Here is a 19,275-nt window from a genome sequence, read left to right on the forward strand (position 1 = left end):
ATTTACTGAGACATAGACAGTGAGCCTATCAGTGTCCTCTCTGGAACAGATAGTTACAAGATAGACCAAGGCAGGTCTGTGTTGTATTGCTGTGTTAGTAGGTGTTAAATTACAAGTGATGTTTAGAGAATTTTAGGGCATGAAGTATGAAATTTTAGTTGACATTGGACTTAAGACCCCATTAAGACTGAAAATCTCTGTGTATTTTAAGAACACAGTTTGTTTTGATGCCTTGAGAGGCTGCCTAGCACAGAGGTTAGACAGTGTTAAAGGATTAAAGTCCGCGTTTATTAAAAGGCCTTCGAAGGATACACCTTGGGCAGTACAAGAGTCCAGCTGTGGCTACACCCAAGATGGACAACAGGTCACACATTTTCATACATTTATAAGTTTTGGTCCATTTACATAATGGGGTTAATTGTCCAATTACAGCTTCAGGTTATGAAGTCCCATCCTCCCAGATTGCTCTCTTCAATTCTCTGTTTATAGTTTTTGGGCCTGAAGCTGCAACGGTGTCTTTGGTTCTTGGGCTGGAAAGTGATTGTTTTGTCTAACTATACTGTGAAGAGAACTTGCTAACACTTTATATGAAGTTCAGAGTTATACGCTAATGCTGTACAGAATCTGGAAAATATGAAAGCTAAAATTTAAGGCATCAGTTTGGATCAGACTGTGTATCCAGTTTTCCACAATGGCAGAATTGTTGGTTCAGTGACCATCAGAGCTACGTGTAGACTGCCAACTTTATACATGAAAAACTATTTCCAATGAAAACTTTAGATGCAGAACTGGCACAAATCTTGTAATGTGTCTTGAAAACTCCTTTCTCTGAGAGCATATACCCTGCTAAACTGGGCCCAAGTCATTATATCCTCGCTTAGCATTTTTGTTGTTCCACTTATGTCGTCCAGTCCAGAAGTATAGTGCTTTTCATGTTGCAGTACTGTCATGCTTTCTTCCTCAGTGGCTTGTAGGAGATGGTAGTTCTTCAATATAACATGGACAACAACTTTCAACTGTTTTAGCCCATCCAATCACTGTAATTTTCACAGATTATAAAATCACAGTGAAAGCAATACAGAAGTTGTAACCAATTTCATCTCTTAAGTCAATTATGCTAAAGTTGTAGCACTACCAGTTTGAAAAGTATTTATGTATAAACTGTGATGGATTGAAATAGAAAATTATACCTCCTTAACTTTATCTTTCATGAAGGCATTGTGATTTCTGTTATGATGACACTAGTTTATAGGAGCTTGTTTAAGACACTGTATATTTAATTACACTGTGACATGGCAGTTTCAGAGACTGTGACTCCATGATTGGCTGCAAATAGCATTAAACAATTAATATATCAATTATGCTTAAAAATGGGTGCACAAACGTGTTACCTGTTAGGGAGCATTTCTTAAGTTCTTGTGCATTCACACATACCCTACACAATTTACCAGGCAGAAAGCCTACATCAAGGCATACATCTGTCTTTTAACGTGTAGTTCTCTTGCTTCAGGAGTCAACTTGTGTTAGTCTTAGTGAAATTTGCAAATGTATATCTGCTTCTAATTTTTATAAGAAAGGATGGAATTTAAAGCAAATCAAGGTTATATGTTAATCTCAACATCAATAGATTTTTGGACTAGGTCATTCATTTGAAAGTAATGAAAAAAGTCATATTGCAGAACTTGATAGCACTATTGTATTTAATGTGACTAAGATCTTAATTTTAATTTTTAAAATTTTAAGTGTTGTTGGGCTCCCTATTCTATTTCTACATATAGGAAGTTGGATATATGGCCTTGTTATGGTAATTCTAATCAATGACTTAAAAATGAAAAATAATTTAAGAATTATTTCTATTATGAAGAAAACATGAATAATGGAGATATATCACTTCAGTTTTCTTAAGAAAAATGGGATAGAAAGAATTTTCATGAAGACTGTTCTGTAAACAGTTGTCAAGCCTTAGGAAATTGATGTGATACTGATAATACCATGGTTTTGTCTAATCACTTTAGGATTTTTGACAGTCTTCTTTCTAGATATGCAGCATCTCTAACATGTAGTCTGCAGAAATGCACAATCTGACAGACAAAAAAATATCTCTATAGGCTTTTCTTTTATGAAGACTAGAGCCATTTTGATTAGCAAGATTTTAAAATTAAATTGCATAGGAATTTATTCAACTTTCGGGAGCTAATTAACAGATTTTCCTCATCCTTTTATTTTCTAAAGCTTGCAGCAGCATCTGATGTTTTTGTGGAAAACTTTGTCCCTGGGAAGCTGGCTGAAATGGGTCTAGGTTATGAAGACATTAAAAAGATTGCTCCTCACATAGTGTACTGTTCAATAACAGGTATTTTATTTTCAATTCTTTATGTTCCTTATTTCCTTTATTTCAGTCAAAGTGTTATAAAAGTCATGTGATTGTATAGAAGTATGTTACTTTGATGTCAGTTAAGATAAATTGAGAGTTAAAGTGAGTTCAATTCAAAAACATGTATAGAAAACTTTTAAGGAAGCAACCACGTCAACATCTTAGTAGCTGTTCAGTGTCATTGCCGTACCAGCCTGGCATGTTCCTATTGATTTCAAAGGAGCCAGGATGGGCTGACCTCCTTGGATTCTGCTTTAAACTAGCTGAAAACTGAGATTTCTTTTTTTTTTTTAACTCTCCCAGCAGTTTTACTGAATCAATTTACAAATTGTGTGTTTTAAATCTGGTAATCTCAGTGTTTTTATTGCCCTAAAGTACGTTTCTCTTCAGAATTGTGCAATTACCTGTTTGTGGAAGTTTTGCATGACTTTTTTACAGTCTATTGCTTGGTAACTGAAACAGTAGAAGAGTTGTATGTACTTTATAAAAGCAGGGAAGTATGAAAAGGAAGTAGGCACTCGTATGCTGATATTCATATAAAAATAATTTTAAGTCTGAAAAACTGCTTTAAAAACTTCAGCAAAAACCACCTCCCAAAATCTTAATCAAGCACTAAAATGAAAAGTCTAATATTAAAATGCAATTAAATAACAGCAGAAGTTACAGATATTTTTAGACTGTTTTAAAATCTTAGTTACAAGTCTGCTTTTCAATTTCTGCAGAATAAATGGCTTTGTCTTTTTGGTTACTGGGTATGGATGTTATTTAATAGAAATCAAATAGCTTTTTAGTTTTTTGTGGTGTATTTATCATATTTGTGTGGCAAATGTCTGAAAATGTCAAGAGCAGAAAGACAATTATATTCAGGGCTTGCTGAGAATCTTTGTTTAAATACCTATTTAGGTTGGTCAATGGCTAGTTACTACAATGTTTATCACATTTGCTTGTGCATATAATCTCACAACTAGAATTTGTCAAGTGGATTTGCATTTTTTGTTTGCTTTTTTTGTTTAGTTGCTGTACCCATAATGATAACAAATAATTAAAATTACATCCAATCAATCTGTGTGAGGTACAACACCCTCTCATTTTGTGTCAGATGCTCCAGTCTCTTAATCACCTTTGTGACTCCATGTTTGCCTCGTTAAGTCGATGTCTGCCTTGTACTGGGTAGCCCTGAGCTGGGCACAGGACTACAGACGTGGCCTCAGCAATGCTGAGAAGAGGGGAAGGATCTTCCTCCTGGCCTGCTTGACACTTCCCAGTGCACAGCAATACACTGTTGTCCTCTGCTACAAGGATGCATACAAAAGTATGTTTTAAGTGCTCCCTCAACTGTGGGTAACTCTTCCTTGCTGCAGACTTCTTCTCTAGGCTCAGGAACCTAAGACTCCTGAGAGCCATCTTTTTTTGGTAAATACTGAGGCAAAAAAACATTAAATGCATCCACCTTCATGGCCTTTGTTTATTTTGCCATAGGTCCCTGTCCTCCCTAGTCTTCCTTTTGCTGCTGATTTGCTTGCAGAATCCTTTCATGTTATCTTTTGTGTCTTTTGCCAAATTCAACTCCAGGTCAGGCTTTGCTTTTCTAACCATATACTTATATGATCAAACAGCATCTCTATACTTCTAGGTCACTTGCTTCTGCTTTCACTGCTTGGAAGACAAGTTGAACAAAAGTCACCTAATCTTGCTGTTTAGAGTTTAGTGTAATGCATGACTTACAGTTATGTTCTATAAAGGAAAACAATAAGCTTTATTCATAGACTATGGCAACTTGAAGTTGAAAGTGTTTTGGAAGTAAGAGCTAAGTGATGTTTGTTAGGCATTCATAAAGCAACTTGAAATCTTAAATTGTGGCTGTTTAAGTCTTGAATACTCAACAGGTAATAAGCAATATCTATTTAAGGATGATGCATCTTTTAGGAATAAAGATATAAGCTCCAGTGCCCTTAAAAAACAAATCGGCTCATAAATCCATTGAGTTAAGGCAGGAACTAGCAAAGCTTCAATCTAAGCATAGATTAAAAGAAGCAACCAGACTAGGACGTGCAGGAAGGTACAATCAGGCAGAAAACTGATTTAAGAAGAATTCCTGATTGATTTCAAAAACCTCAGTGATGTGAGTCTTGCTATTACAATTCTTACCTATTTTGTGCTGTGGTTGACTTTGCTGCATTCAAATATGCTTGGGGTTTTTGGGGTGCTTGTTTTTTGTTTTGGTTGGTTGGTTGGTTTTTTTTGTGAGGAGAGATGGGACTAGGTATGAGGCTCTGGGACTTTAGTGTCAAACAAGTGATAGTGAAGGTCTGTCTGGGGCAAGTCAGTCAGACACATTACAACTACAGCTGTAAAAAAGAAGGACGGGTTATTGTTGTAGGTGACTCCCTTCTGAGGGGAGCTGAGGGCCCCTATACTGACTGGCCTTGTTCCACAGGGAAATCTGCTGCCTCCTTGGGGCCTAAGTAAGAGATATTACTAGAAGATTCCGTGGACTAATTCAGCCCTCTGATTATTATCTAATTCTGGATTTCCAGGTCAGCAGAGGTAGTTCCTAGGGCAATCAAAAAGGACTTCAGGGCATTGGGATGACTGGTTGAAGGGATAAGGGCAGAGGTGGTGTTTCCCTCAATGCTTTCAGTAGCAGGGAGAGTGCTGAAAGAAACAGGAAAACTCTGATCTACACGTGGCTTGAAGGATGGTGCCATTGGTGCAATTTTGGCTTTTTCCCCTCGTGGGATAGTTTATACAGCACTAGGCTGCCTGCAGGCAAATGATGTTTGCCTGTCTAAAAGAGTGAAAAGGATTCTAGGCCTGTGAGTTGGCAGGGACAATTGAGGGGGCTTTAAACTTGGTTTGAAGGGGGAAGCAGGTAAGACCCAACTCACTAGAGATAAACCTGGGGTGGCATGCCTGTGTCAGGGGTTAAATTGATAGCCCAGCTAAAGGGCATCTACATCAGTATGGGTAACAAACAGGAGGAGCTGAAGGCCATTATGCAGTAGGAAAGCTGTAATGTAGTTGCCATCAGGGAAATGAAATGGGATAAGGCATTTAAATGGCATGCTGCAATTCATGGCTACAAGCACTTCAGAAGGGATAAGCAAGGAAGGAGAGGTGATGGAGTGGCTCTGTACATTAGGGAGTGTTTCAACTGTGTAGAGCTCAAGGATAATGATGACAAGATTGAGTATCTGTGGGTAAGAATCGGGGGAAGGCCAACAACACAGACATCCAGGTAGGAGTCTATTACAGACAACCCAACCGGGATGAAGGGATGCATGAACTATTCTGTAAGCCTCTGGCTGATGTTTCACAATGGTTAGCCCTTGTTCTTGTGGGAGACTAACTTGTGGGATGCCTGCTGGAAACTCAACACAGTGGAGGGGAGGCAGTCTAGAAGGTTCCTTGAGTGTATGAAAGACAACTTCCTGACACAACTGGTAAGTGAGCTTAGCAAGGCGGGGTACCCTGCTTTTTACAAAGAGAAGGGCTGGTGGGAAATGTGGTGGTCAGATGACATCTTTGGCACAGTGACCATGGTATAATGGTGTATTCAATTCTTGGTGAAGTAAGGAAAGGATCAACAAAACCTCCACCTTGGATTTCAGGAGGCTGGACTTTGGCCTGTTCAGGACACTGGTTCAGAGAATTCCTTGGGAAACAGTCCTTAAAAACAAAATGGTCCAGAAAGGCTGGACATACATTAAGAGGCAAATTGTAAAGGCACAGGAGCAGTCTGCCCCTGTGTGCCAAAAGATAAGCTGTCAGGGAAGAAGACTTACCTGACTGAAGAAGGAGCTTTTGCTGGAACTTAGGGAGAAAAAAAAAAGAGTTTATCACCTTAGGAAGAAGTGGCAGGCAACTCAGGAAAACTATAAGGGTGTTGTTAGGTCACATAGAAAGAAAATTAGAAAGACAAAAGCTCTTCTAGAACTCAATGTGTCCATCTCTGTGTAAGATAGTAGAAAGTGCTTTTATAAATACATTTAAAGCAAAAGAATGGCCGAGGAAAATTTCCAACCTCTGTTGGATGTAAAGAGGAATATTGCAACCAAGGATAATAAGGCTGAGCAGTTAATGCCTCTTTTGCCTCAGTCTTCAACAGAAAGATGGGTTATCAACCAGCTTCCTGAGCTAGCAGATGGGGATGGGGAGCAGAACAGACTGCCTGTAATCCAGGAGTAATTAGTTTGTGACCTGCTGTGCCAGTTAGACACTCACAAGTCCATGTAGTGAGATGGGATTCACCCAAGGGTAGTGAGGGAGCTGGCAGAAGAACTCACTAAGCTGCTCTCCGTCATTTATCATCAGTCCTGCTAAGTGGAGAGGCCCCAGACCAACAGAGGTTCTTGTGGACGGGCACCACCAATGTGACGCACACCCACAAGAAGGGCCAGAAGGAGGATTCAGGGAACTACAGGCCCGTCAGCCTGACATTGATGCCCAGGAAAGTTATGGAACAGATTATCTTGGGTGCATTACATTGCATATGCAGCATAGCCAGGGGATCAGGCCCAGCTAGCCCAGTTTTTGAGAGGCAGGTCCTGTTTGACCAACCTGATCTCCTTGTATGACCAGTGCCCACCTAGAGGATGGGGGAAAGGCTGTGGATGTTGCTACAGCAAAGCCTTTGATTCTGTCTCCCACAGCATTCTCCTGGAGAAGCTGGCAGCCCATGGCTTGGACTGGTGCATGCTTTGCTGGGTGAAGAACTGTCTGTATGGCTGGGCCCCCAGTCCACAGTGGTGGTCAGTGGTACCGCATCAAGTATGTGGCTGCTTATAAGTGGAGCTCCCCAGTATTGGGGCCAGTGCTTTTTAATAAAGCTATTGATGATGTGGACATGGGGATTGGGTGCACCCGCAGTAAATTTGAGGACAACACCAAGTTAGGAGGGAGTGTTGGTCTGCTGGAGGGTAGAAATCTGTAGAGGATTCTGGCCGGGCTGGTTTGATGGGCTGAGGCCAATAGTGTGAGGTTTAGTAAGGCGAAATACCAGGTTCTTTACTTGAGTTGCAACTGCAGCACTACAGGTGGGGGGAAGAGCAGCTGGAAAGCTTCCCAGCAGAAAGGCACCTGGGCATGCTGGTTGACAGCAGCTGAACCAGGTAGCCAAGAAGGCCAATGGTATCCTAGACTATATCAAAAATAGTGATTGTCTGGTTCAGCACCTGCTGGCATTTTGTGTTTGTGGTTACAGTGATAATAGCCATTACCCTATTATGGATTAGGGTATTTGTCAGATCCTTGAAGTGGTTCAGATGCTGGAGTGCTACACTCCTTGTGATTATATTTGTCCTGGTTTAGGGCAAATTTGAGAGAAAACCTCCAAAGAGTTTCTCTTTGGAATCTACTAGAAATCTACTAGAAAGTAGATTAAAGTGGCCCCTCCCCCAACTGGTTCAGGAAAAGATTTCCTTGAAGAAAAGTGGGAAAAACTATTTATTTAGCAGGCAAAGCATTCGCCAGCACAAAAAATGAACAATATTAAACAATATTGCCAATCTTGCTGCTCCAAAGGAGATTACAAACTCAGAAAAGCCCCCTTTGTGGGCTGTAGTTCAGCTCCCTCAGTCTCTGATCAGTCCCTCTGGTGGTGGAAATGCCGCGGCCCAGGCCCGGCCTGGTGGGCTGCAGGTGTGAGCTGCCGGTGCTCCTCTGGGTGCTCGGTCCAGAGCAGGTTTAAACAGGTCCAAGAAAAAGAAAAACCACAGTCCAGGGAACTTCTCTGCCTCAGCCAGCTAAAAACTAACTAAAAACAGAGGAGAGCTCTGTCCCGCCATCTGTCTGTGCTGCAGAGAGCACAGTCCAGGAGCAGGATGAGGGGAGCAAGTGCGGTTTCTGATAACGAACTCCGTGCTTCTTCTCTCCCTGCTTCACTCTCGGAACAAAACTTAAGGGTGCAAAACATTATCCTGCATAAACAGAACAGACCATTGGGGATACAGGATACAAACATCATAAAAGTCACCCAGGATATACTATTTTTGTGAGTCCTGTTATATAGGAATTACTGTTTTGTACTGCATGATGTGAGCCAGATCAGGCTGGGCTGTCTTCAGAATGTGTCGTATTGGTCATGTGGCTGTGAATGGTTCATATGTGCCGTCTGTAATATAACAACACACGTATGTATTTCATTATTTCTCTTTCTGGTACATAAATTATCATAGAGATGTTATCGGCTTACTTTTCATTTATTATTTACTTTGCTCTCCTTGCTCTAAGCTATGGTATCACCATGAAATCTAATTAATCTGAGTTCTAGTAGAGTATGTTCCTTCTATTCTCCTTTTCTCATCAATTCTGTTGGCCAGCAAATAACAACACTAACAAAAGCAGAGTTGTGGCAAAAAGGTCTCCGACTCTTTCAAGTCTTCATTTAAAATAACAGAAGTTCTTGGTGTTTTAAGAAAGCAACTGTAATTTGTGGGTTTTTTAATGTAGAAAAACAAACCTGCTTCCTTTTTTGGTTTGTCTTTAAAAACAGCTGAAACATTCTGTGAGAAATTTTGAAAGCATTCAAGCTTCTCATTCCTATAAAATTTAAAAATTCAAGATTGAACTCTGTTACATAAAATACTTTTTGTTAATGCAACATATATGGAGGTGACTGTTTCTGGTGGATAGTCGCATATTGTAGCAGAAAAATAAAAAATAAAATTTAGGAGACACATTTCTTAGAAATCAGAAAATATGCTACTTTATAACTTAAACAGTATTGAGCCATTTTTCTTTAATACAGGAATAATTTTTTGTGTGGAGTTGCCTTTCTAAATTTTGGACAATTGCAAGTAGTAAAATGAAATATAGTGTATTTTTTTTCAGTAAGTCCAGGGTCATATGTAGGTGAAGAGTTTAGAAATAGGTATGCCAGATGCTGTCTCTTTTATGGCAGTTTGGAAGTTGTGATTTGCAAACTGAGTTTCTTATCCAAACAACTCTGATTGAATCTATACAGCTTTCCAGTGATTGCTGCAGGATTTTGAGGATATCAGGGGCATTTCCCAATGTTCCTGCTGCTTAGAGTGCACTTGAACTCCAAGCTGCCTGTTCTTATTCACAAGCTGGCTTTGCTTGGCTAGAACTAGTTTAAATGTAATATATTTTGATAGTTCTGTGGTTGAGATTGGTTTAAGTTCTGGAAAATTGGATGGTTAAAGAAAATTATGTACAGGTCACAAGGGAGTGACCAGTTCTATTATGGTCTGCGTGATGCTGTCACTAGGAAAGTCACAGTTCAATCCTGAACGGGAGAGGGCACTGTTTAAAAGGACAACGTGGCTTCCAAATCAAAACCTTTTTTTTTTTTTTTTTCCTCCTTAAAGCCTCTGAAGGTAATATGTTTTCAAAGAATTTTACAGTTTGTTTATGAAGGATGAAGCGTATTCCTCTCAGGTTCTCTACCACAGTCCGTTGCTCTTCTAATCTACGTGAATTGTGATTATTCTTATTTTTGTGCAGGTTTGTTTTTCTCCTAATTTTCTAGTAAATAATACTTTATATCATATGCCGGTTGCTTTGTATGTTGCTGGTGGTATTAAAAAAATCTTGTTTTAGTATTTTTTGTAATTTTGTTTCTTAGGATATAAATGTGATGATTTGGATATAAATGTGATGTAAAAAGCTTTAGTTTTCTGCCTTTTAAGCAAATTTTACTCCTGTAAAGGCTTGTTAGTGTATTTATGAATGAAAAAGAATGAATACAGAATTACAGAAACAGAGAATAGGTAAGGTTGAAAATGTGTCATATGGTCCAACCTCCTGACTCAAGCAGGGTCATCCTAGAGCACACAGCATAGGATTGTGTCCAGTTGGCTCTTGAATATCTCCAGTGAGGGAGACATAACAAGCTCTCCAGGCAATTTGTTCCAGTGCTTGGTCACTTGGTGCATCTTCCAGTGCATCAGTCTCTGCCCATTGCCTCTTGTCGTATTCCTTGGCATCACTGACAAGAACCTGGCTCCATCATCTTGGTCCCCCCATTAGATATCTATGCACATTAATGAGGTCTCCTCTCACTTATCTCTTTTCAAGGCTCAACAGGCCCAGCTCTCTCAGCCTTCCTTTTGAGGGATATGTTCCAGTCCCTTATTCATCTCTGTTGACCTCCAGTGGACTCACTCCAGGAGCTCCATGTCACTCTTGTACTGAGGAGCCCAGAACTGAACACAGCACTCCAGATGTGGCCTCACCTGGGCTCACTAGAGGGGCAGGATCACCTCCCCCGACCTGCTGGCAATGCTCTTCCTTATGCACCTGAGGAGACCATTGGCTGCCTTGGCTCATGGACAACTTGTTGTCCACCAGAGCCCACAGGTCCTTCTCTGCAGAGCTGCTTTCCAGTGGTTTGGTCCCCAGCCTGCACTGGTGCAGGGGGTTATTCTTCTCCAGGTGCAGGACTCTGCCGTTGTCTGTGCTGAATTTCAGGCACTGCTTCCTGCCCATCTCTCAGTCTTCCAGTTCTTCTCTTCCATCTCTCTCAAGGCCCTTTTGAAGACCATTTTGAAGCTCTCCATGGTGTCTGCCACTCCTCCCAGCTTTGTGTCACCAGTGAACTTGCTGAGGAGGCATCTGCCCCTTCACCCGAGTCACTGATGAACAAGGCAAACAATCCTGGGCCCAGTATTGAACCTTGGGGACACCACTTGTGACAGGCCTCCAGCTATGACCCTGTGACAGGCCTCCAGCTATTACTCTTTGGGATCTGTCATTAAATATAGCTATAACTACAGAGAATCTGTTATGAAAATATACTTAGTTTCAACCAAAAGTAACTATGAAGATAAGTTTTTGGAATTGATATTTTTATTAAATTTGTGCTACTATAACAGTTTATATTTCTTGGGGATTTGCAATCTCTACCCAGCAAAACTTAGTTTTAACTCTGAATTGACATACACTTTCACTACACTAAGCTGCTTGTTTGTTGGCAAACAGTATGTTGCTAAAGAGACAAAAAATCGGTGGAAAGAGTAACAAAAGTTTTATAGATGTGTTGTGGGTCACCTGAGTTTTCTATGGGTATGGATCTGGACTTGTTGTATATGTAGTTTTATTTAATGTACATAAAGTTGTAAAGATACATAAATGAACACATTTCAAAAAAAGTAATTATGTCCTCTGTGTCTCTTGAGTGATTCTGGTTAACCTATGGGAAGTAAAATAGTTCTTCCCTCCACCCATTTACATAACGTTTAGTATCAACTTAAGAAGCATTTCGTACTTCCCAGTACCTTGTTTTGTACAGATAATTTGTGGTGTCTTTCCCTGAGAAGACATAATGTTATAGTTTTGATGCATATCCTACTTTGTCTCTAGTATTTTCACAACAGGAAAGAGAAGACAACCGCAATGTATTTTGCTGGGCGAAGGCTAGCCAAAGCGTCCTTCAGATCCTCTAATTTGCGAACTAACTGTGGTAAGATGTGGAATTGCCTGGATTAGGTACAGGTTTTAGACTCCCTCTTACCAAATGTTTCCGGCCCATAAAATTACACATAACTTTGAGTGGGTGTGTCTTCATGCCCACTCATTCCCCTGATTATTGATGTTTTTGTGGCTTCTATAATGTTTAAGTCTGTTTATAAGTCTGTTACCTGGTACAAATGGATAGATTACCTGCCAAAAAAATGATAGCTTCAAGTTAAAAAAATCATCGAGCAAAATAGTTTCTTGATGGTGTTAATTATTTGTTGATAGCATGCTAGTCAAAAATCAGGTGTGGCAATGGTTGTAGTTGTAACTAAATAATAGCAGCTATATGAATGGTCTTGAGCATTAATCTGTTCAACAGTTTTGAAAACTTGTATCCCAAAGTTGCTAAAAAAATTATTTGGGGGTGGTTTTTTTTTTTTGTTTTTTTTTTTTTTAAATTACTAAAAAAACCAAACAAAATAACAAATCAAAAAACACAACCAAAAAAACCTAGGCACAACAATTTGTGGGAAAGTAAAGAAAAAAAAACCCAAAAGGTAAAAAAACTCACCTGCATTGCAAAACACCTGATTGAGTCAAATAGCCAATTCAAGCACGATGATGTACAGAATGAATTGGAAATTAGAAGAATTAACTGATAATTACACTTATCACTGACTTTTAAGTATATTAAAAGCATCAAAAATTTGGAGAATGTGTTAGTTAAGGAATTTGGAAAGGGCCAATATGAATATTGAGTATTGTGGTACCAGTATTCAGTAAAATGTGTTCATGGACCTTTTTAATAAATGTATTGCTTTCTATTAATGGAAAATAATGCATTGTCTGATGTGTAAAAGAGGCATTGGCAGAACAAATTTGGTATCATGCTTCCAGTAGTTCTTAATGTGTTTTAAGACTAAGGAGGGAAGTCTGGAAAATTGTGAACATTATACAGCTCTTAAGCAAACACAAAAATCACAAATTTGCAAGCCTTGAGGTATGAACTTCAGTGCTCACAACGATTGAATAAAGCATTTGGAGGGGAAAAATATGAAGCTTCTAACTGAGATTGATTTAATAAAAATAGAATCTCCCAGCATTGGAAAAGAAAATTAATTTTCTCTAATCTGCTAGTTTTTACATTATGCAGTTGGAAGATGGATGGATTAAAGAGTTAATCTACAATTTTTTTTTTGATAGCTTGAAGTTATCTGCTTGGGCAGTTAAGAGAAGTTTATCAGGGTCTAGAGATGAAATAGTCTGAGACAATTTTTTGGCAAGTTAATTAGCAGATACACATTTTTTTCAAGACAATGTGTTTGGTTGTCTATATAAGGATAATAAATGTGTGCTCTATATTTTGACTGTACTAAAGCTTTTGACACTTTTGAGTAATTCTTTCATAGAAAAGCTAGGAAAATGTGTTGTACAAGAAGTAAAAGAACTTGGTTCAAGAGGATCAGAAGCTCTCTCATAGCTTACTGTAGATTCTACATCACAATGGAAGAAAATGCTTCAGTAAGTTATGTTGCTGCATTTTTTTTCTTTTTTTGCTTAATATAGGTGATGGATTGCAATGTGGGGGAGTCCAAAATTCTGATGCCATCATGTGCTACTAGGGGCTTGTGGGGTTTAGATTTGAGAGGCAGGAAGAACCTGGAGGTGATTTACATCACTTCCCTTACAGCCTTATACTGTCCTTTGGAATATTTCCCGTGGGTCTGGCTGACTCTCAGAAGAGTCATGGAGGGCTGGTTTCTGCTCAGTTCTTGTTACTGAAGCCTGTAATTGGAACCCTTCCCAACAGTTTATGTGTCAACACAATGCAGTCATGTGATGAAGTCCTAAAGTAAAAGGTTCATTTTTAGTGGCCTGAGAGCTCTATGCAGCTCTGAAAGTCCACAAAGCTGAAGGGAGTCAACTTACACAGCAGGATTAAAATTAAAGATTACCTTGACCAAATTATTTACATAAATAAAAGAGGAAAAGTAGAATTAAAGATTGGAACAAATACAATGTACTGTGCTTAATCAAAAATAAAAAAGTAATTTTAATATAGTATGGGGAACACTGGGTTAGAAGAGGGTTCTCAGAAGACTTGCTTGTAAGGATGGGGAATGATCAAAGTTGAATTTGAGTCAATGATGATATCATTAGATGAAGGACTAGTGTCATACTGGATTATATAAAGATGAATATGGCCTAAAGGAGTATTTCTATACCCTGCTCCGCATTGGTAAGATTGGAAGGTGGAGTCTACTTCTGGGTACCACATTTCAAAAACTATATGGAAAACAGAAGAGAGTTGAAAGAAGAGCAATCTATAAGTAAGAAACATTGAGTATGAAAGGTAGCTTGCAACATAAGTATTTTTCTTAAAAGAAAGGCTGCTGTGATTAGAAGGAAGTACTGTGGTTGGTCATCTGACCATCTCTTCCTAAAGTGTTCTGTACATTTGCACACAACAGTTCTGAAATGAAGATTCTGATAATGTGTGAAAGCATAAAAACCCTTTACTTATTGCATAGAATTAGCCAAACTGCTACTTTGAATTCAAAGAATGATTGTGTTAAGGAAAGAAAATCTTAAGAAAAAATTTTGGGAGCTAGTAATCAAAATAATGGTTTAGACCTGACAGTTGGAGAATTGGATTATCTCTGTTTTCAGAGATTTTAGTAACTGGGACTACATGTGCAGTGTACAAAATAAAAAAATTATATGGATATTGAATACTTCGGTGCTTTTCTGCACTGCACAATATGCTGCTTTGTAATTCCCAGTGTAAACTGCACATTTGTGCAGTTTGGTATCTGGTTCCTTGTGCAGTAAAGAACCAGCTTTATGGCATACAGCAGGATCTCTTAAGAATTTTTTATACATCTCATGTGTAATTGATCCCTGAGGTGGCCATCAATATATGATCAAATGGACTGAGGCTTTTCGGACTGTATTAATTCTAAATATGAATTTCTGAAAGAATTGGGAACAGTTTTAACTTATACAGCGCAAGTGTTAAATATTGTAAAGCCATAACCTAATAAGGAAGTTAATTGTTGACTGAAAGTTTGTGTGATGTAAATCAAAGCCAAGGAGCCAGTTCCCCTTATGCTTCCAGGCAGTAGGATGGTTTTTTTAAGCTATTACTCCTTTCTTCCCACCTTTACTGTATGAATAAAGCCACTAAAGAAACTGATGAGACAATTTTAATCTCGCTTTGTATTATAAGTGTTCACAAGCAGAATTTCTACAATTTAATATTTTAAAAAAACTTAATGTGGAAGAGGTAGTATTATCTCATAAGTTCAAGATGTCTGATTTCTTTCTTGACACCTAAACAGATTTGTGCCTTAGCCTGAAAAACTAATCCTATGCCGTTTGAGTATTAAAGTTGTGTCAATTTTTCCTTTTGGCTGAGCCATCAAACTAGAAAACTTCTGTGTGAAGTGGCAAAGTGATTGCTTATGTGTGGAAATTAATTGGCAGAATGCATATATCCAAATACTACTTCAATGATGTCAAAAATGTACTTTTTCACTAAAGCTTAATAAAAAAAAAAAAAAAAGTCAGTCCTGTGAATGAAGAATCAGTTCTTGTTTCTAAGAAAGGAATCAATTGCCACAGCAGTTCACTGGTGTATCAGTGGTGGTTTCAGGTGGTACATAGTTCTGCTAGGTAAATTCCCTGAGAGAACTTCTTTGATCTGTTTTTGTAGGTTCTTTCCTTTACAAAAGGGAACTTTTGAGGCCAGTCAGAGTACATTTACATCACTTTTAATAGTGTTGTGTAGAAACAAAAACAAGACCTCTCTCTAAACCAGCGTGGTAAATTGGACCTCAAATATAGCTGCATTGCTTTTGTGCACAAACTGATCAAGCCATTTATCATGGTGTAGCAATATGTAGTATTGATTTACTCTCAATACTTTTTTAGGATCAAAAGATAATTTGTGTACCTGCAAAACTTTAGGAAGGAAATTCTGGAAATAGATGTCCATTGATTTAAAGTGAGGCTGCACTATAGCTGATGCTTCTGAAAATAGCCCTTAAGTATCATATTTTAAGGACTTGCTTCATTTTGGCAGTACGTGTTTAGATAGTTTTGTGCCTGTCCTTTATTTTGTCTTGTAAAAGGTAACCTGTGCACAAATCTTGTGCTTGGCACAAGACCCATTCCAAAACAGTCTGATGCCTTATGATTGGCACTTTGGGGCCAGTATTTCCTCTGAGGGTAAAGTACTCAGTATATGGAATATAACCTGAAATCCTGAACACATGAAATTTAATTTTTGTAAATGTAATATATATAAAATAAAGCAAATATTGTTATAGCCTTCCACAGATGACTGCTTTATTCAGAATTAAATGAGGAGGACCAATGGGAGCTTTTAATTTCTATTCTTAGCTCATGGTGCCAATTATTATTCTGCAGAAACACAGCTACACAAACAGGGTATACCTTCTGATGGTGTATTAAGAATTTGATCCTAATTTCTGCTGCTTCTTCTTTTTGAAGATCTCCTAAATATTTCTAGCTGTTTTGTATCAAGGGTAATCCATCTGCAAGGAGGTGTTTACCTCATGCTTTTCTAGACAAAAACAAGAAGGATTAAATAGGTCTATTAGACCCAGGATTATTTTTTCTCTTTACTGAGATTAGACATGTATTTGGTGGGGTTTTTTTTAATAAAGAGTTGGTCTATTTTGTGTTGATATCTACTTTTACTGAAAAAAAATCCTAATGATTGTGATGAAGACTGGGAAACAATTACTTCACTGCTAATCAGACGTGCAAACAGATGACGAATAATGAGACTACTTTGAATTACTTCTGCTTTTATTGTTCACATATTTTTCATATTTCTCTTTAAGAACCATGTGTTTTAAAAGCCTGATTCATAGGATTTTAATTTTTTAGGACTGTGTGTTAAAAGTATTGTAATGTTTTTCAAAATACTCAGTTTTCTTTTTAGTTTAATTTTTTGCTTATGTTATGATTAGGTAAGTTTGAAGTGTCTGCCTACCTGAAGTGCCTGAAAGTTGCAAAGGTTTTCTGTGTGTTTTACTCCTAAGCAGTTAATTTAGGAATTTTTTATTACCTTTATCTACTTAATCAGGAAGACTGTCAGCTGTAAACTGTTGGAACCTAGATAGTACTCAAGAGTAGTATTAGGCTTAGCCTCTTCATCTTGTCATCTATCATTCTCTGTTTCTGGAGACAGAATATGCAGCTAGCTGGTCTTTTTGGCTCCATTTGTTTTCAGATTTCCATGGTACTCTATACTTAAACCCCTTTAAATATGCTTTTACAGCCCTTTTGGACAACATGAGTTGCCAAGAGGTTGCAGAGTAAAATGTGGACCAGCAAGATTTGACTGAGGTGTGTTGCAGAGCAATTAAGCTTGGTAGCTCTTGATTGGGGTAGAAACAAAATGGACTTGAATTTGGAGTGTTTATGCTTTTCTAATGGTGATGGCAACAATGTTTTTTAACCTGTACCATACACCAAAATGTGTATTCAATTCTAGAGTGACAGAAATATAAGTACTACAAAGCTGCATTTTTTGGGTTTTTGTGTTTTACCATAAAACCAAGATATCTCCTTCTATAGGATTAATGTAGTTATGCTGTGTCAAGATGCAGAACCAAAGGTTAGCTTTCCTATTTAAAGTACATTCTTGTTTTAATAGGTGGGTTTATATACTGCTGCAAAATTAGCATAGGCCAAAAAAGCCTGTTCAAAGGAGGATTCTATACAATTCAGCTGGTTAACAAACTTTTTGGAACTGAGCGAGAGGCTGTTTTCTATATGACAGACTTCTGTCAGCACAGCTGTGCTGGGCAGGATTGTGAAGAGGTACTAACATTGACTGGTTTCGTTATTTTGGCAGAAGCCATTAGCAAATATGTATTATATTGAAAAAACTTTTCTTTTGCTGGTCAAATTGTTCTCCTTGGAGATGGTAAATGATTTTGCATTCTAGTATGAAGTACAATTTGGTCTGGAAAGCTGCATTTGCCCTATATTTGCACGGTTTTGTCAGTACTTCAAAAATAATAAAGGGCTCTGGCATTGACACAGACCAAACTTTTGAAATGTATCGGTAACACAAACAAGTATGAAAAGGGTAGAGACAGAGAGGTAGCAAATTGAAAAAGGGTTACTGAGAAATATATGGGAGCTGAGAGAATCCCTTTTCTGTTGGTTGGATTGTTATCCTTGCAGGATTCAGATCTGCTGCACACCTTCAGGAAGGTGGGTGTTTTAGCTGACTGACACTAAGTCTTCGACTTTTTGCTGCTTCTGTTATCAACACACCACCAGCAGCTAGAGTGCATTAACTTTTTTTCTCCCCCCCCCATAAATGATTAAGCTACCCTTTTGTATTGGCATTTAGCATCCTAGCAGGAGGGCTTAGCTGTTTCTTCCACTATTATTTTTTCAGTCACACGTAGCCTGAATGTCCAAAATACTGTGAGTTTAGGAACAAGAAACAGTTGAAAATGAGTGCTCTTCTGAAACATTGTGTTCCCATTCCTTGTTCAGTACGAAGCATATAAAAAGTTTAATGAACCAGTCATAATTCTTCCTTGCTTTAATATTAAGTATTGACTTTCAGCAATGCATGAAAGTAATGTTTTTCTTATGCCTTCTCTCTCTATTGCTTGTTCTTCCATCTAAGTAGCAGTATTTTGTATAAAATTGAAAACTTCAGAATTTTGGACTCTGTCCTAATGAAGAATACAATATCAACAGAGAGCCTGTGAGTTGTAATATTTAACACTGGGTTAGTTTACAGTGAATGAAAACAGATTAAACACTGAAAATCCTGGGTATGAACAGCACTGTACAACTGTGAAGACACTTACTGATGGTTTAATGTTTATTTTTCAGTAGCTATTATGCTTGGACTTATGCCTAGCTAAGTTAACAGAAACAAAGCTGGAAGATTTTAGGCATCTTCAGAAGCTATGCAGCAGGCTTTTCTAAAGCAGTATTTATTGTGTTTGAGTTGTAATAGTCTAAAGAGAAGACTTTGATCATGAAAAGATCATGAAATATTTTGTTTGTTATTACTAAAAATTTCTCTGCTTGTTTCCAAATGAATTATTTTTAGGGAATCTCCTGTCTAACAGCATTCTTATCTGCTTTATCTTGTTTTGTTAATCTTTTTTCCTTGCCTGATGGACTTAGTTCATGAAGATTGCAGGAGTTTTTCTTTATTTGGTTTGTTTAATGGTTTAAATGGTGAGGTTTTGTGATTTCACCAAAGAAGCAAGTATAACTAATCAAAATGCTGAAAAGATCCAGTGTCTTTGTTGTGTCCTTTCACGGTATTGTCTGTGGGTGTTGTTTGATTTGTAGGAAGACTGTAAGTAGCTGCTGTTGACCTGAAAATGTTTTCCAAGTAAGCATATGGTTTTCATTACTTGTGTTTTTAGAATACTGCTATAAAGTAAAACACTGTCAGTAGCTAGCAA

The 19,275-nt window shown here is 38.1% G+C and overlaps 1 protein-coding gene across 1 annotated transcript in view; it reads left to right on the forward strand.

Annotated features, from left to right (window-relative positions):
- The window catches only part of SUGCT (succinyl-CoA:glutarate-CoA transferase), a 313,647-nt gene that overhangs the window by 8,017 nt on the left and 286,355 nt on the right, over positions 1-19,275 (forward strand). Inside the window, exon 6 of the mRNA XM_041400354.1 lies at positions 2,233-2,353. Within this exon, the coding sequence (XP_041256288.1) occupies positions 2,233-2,353 (121 nt within the window). The remainder of the gene's footprint in view (positions 1-2,232; positions 2,354-19,275) is intronic.

Source organism: Onychostruthus taczanowskii, unplaced genomic scaffold (genome assembly GCF_017590055.1).
Source record: "Onychostruthus taczanowskii isolate IOZ18803 unplaced genomic scaffold, ASM1759005v1 scaffold179, whole genome shotgun sequence".
Classification (NCBI taxonomy): domain Eukaryota; kingdom Metazoa; phylum Chordata; class Aves; order Passeriformes; family Passeridae; genus Onychostruthus; species Onychostruthus taczanowskii.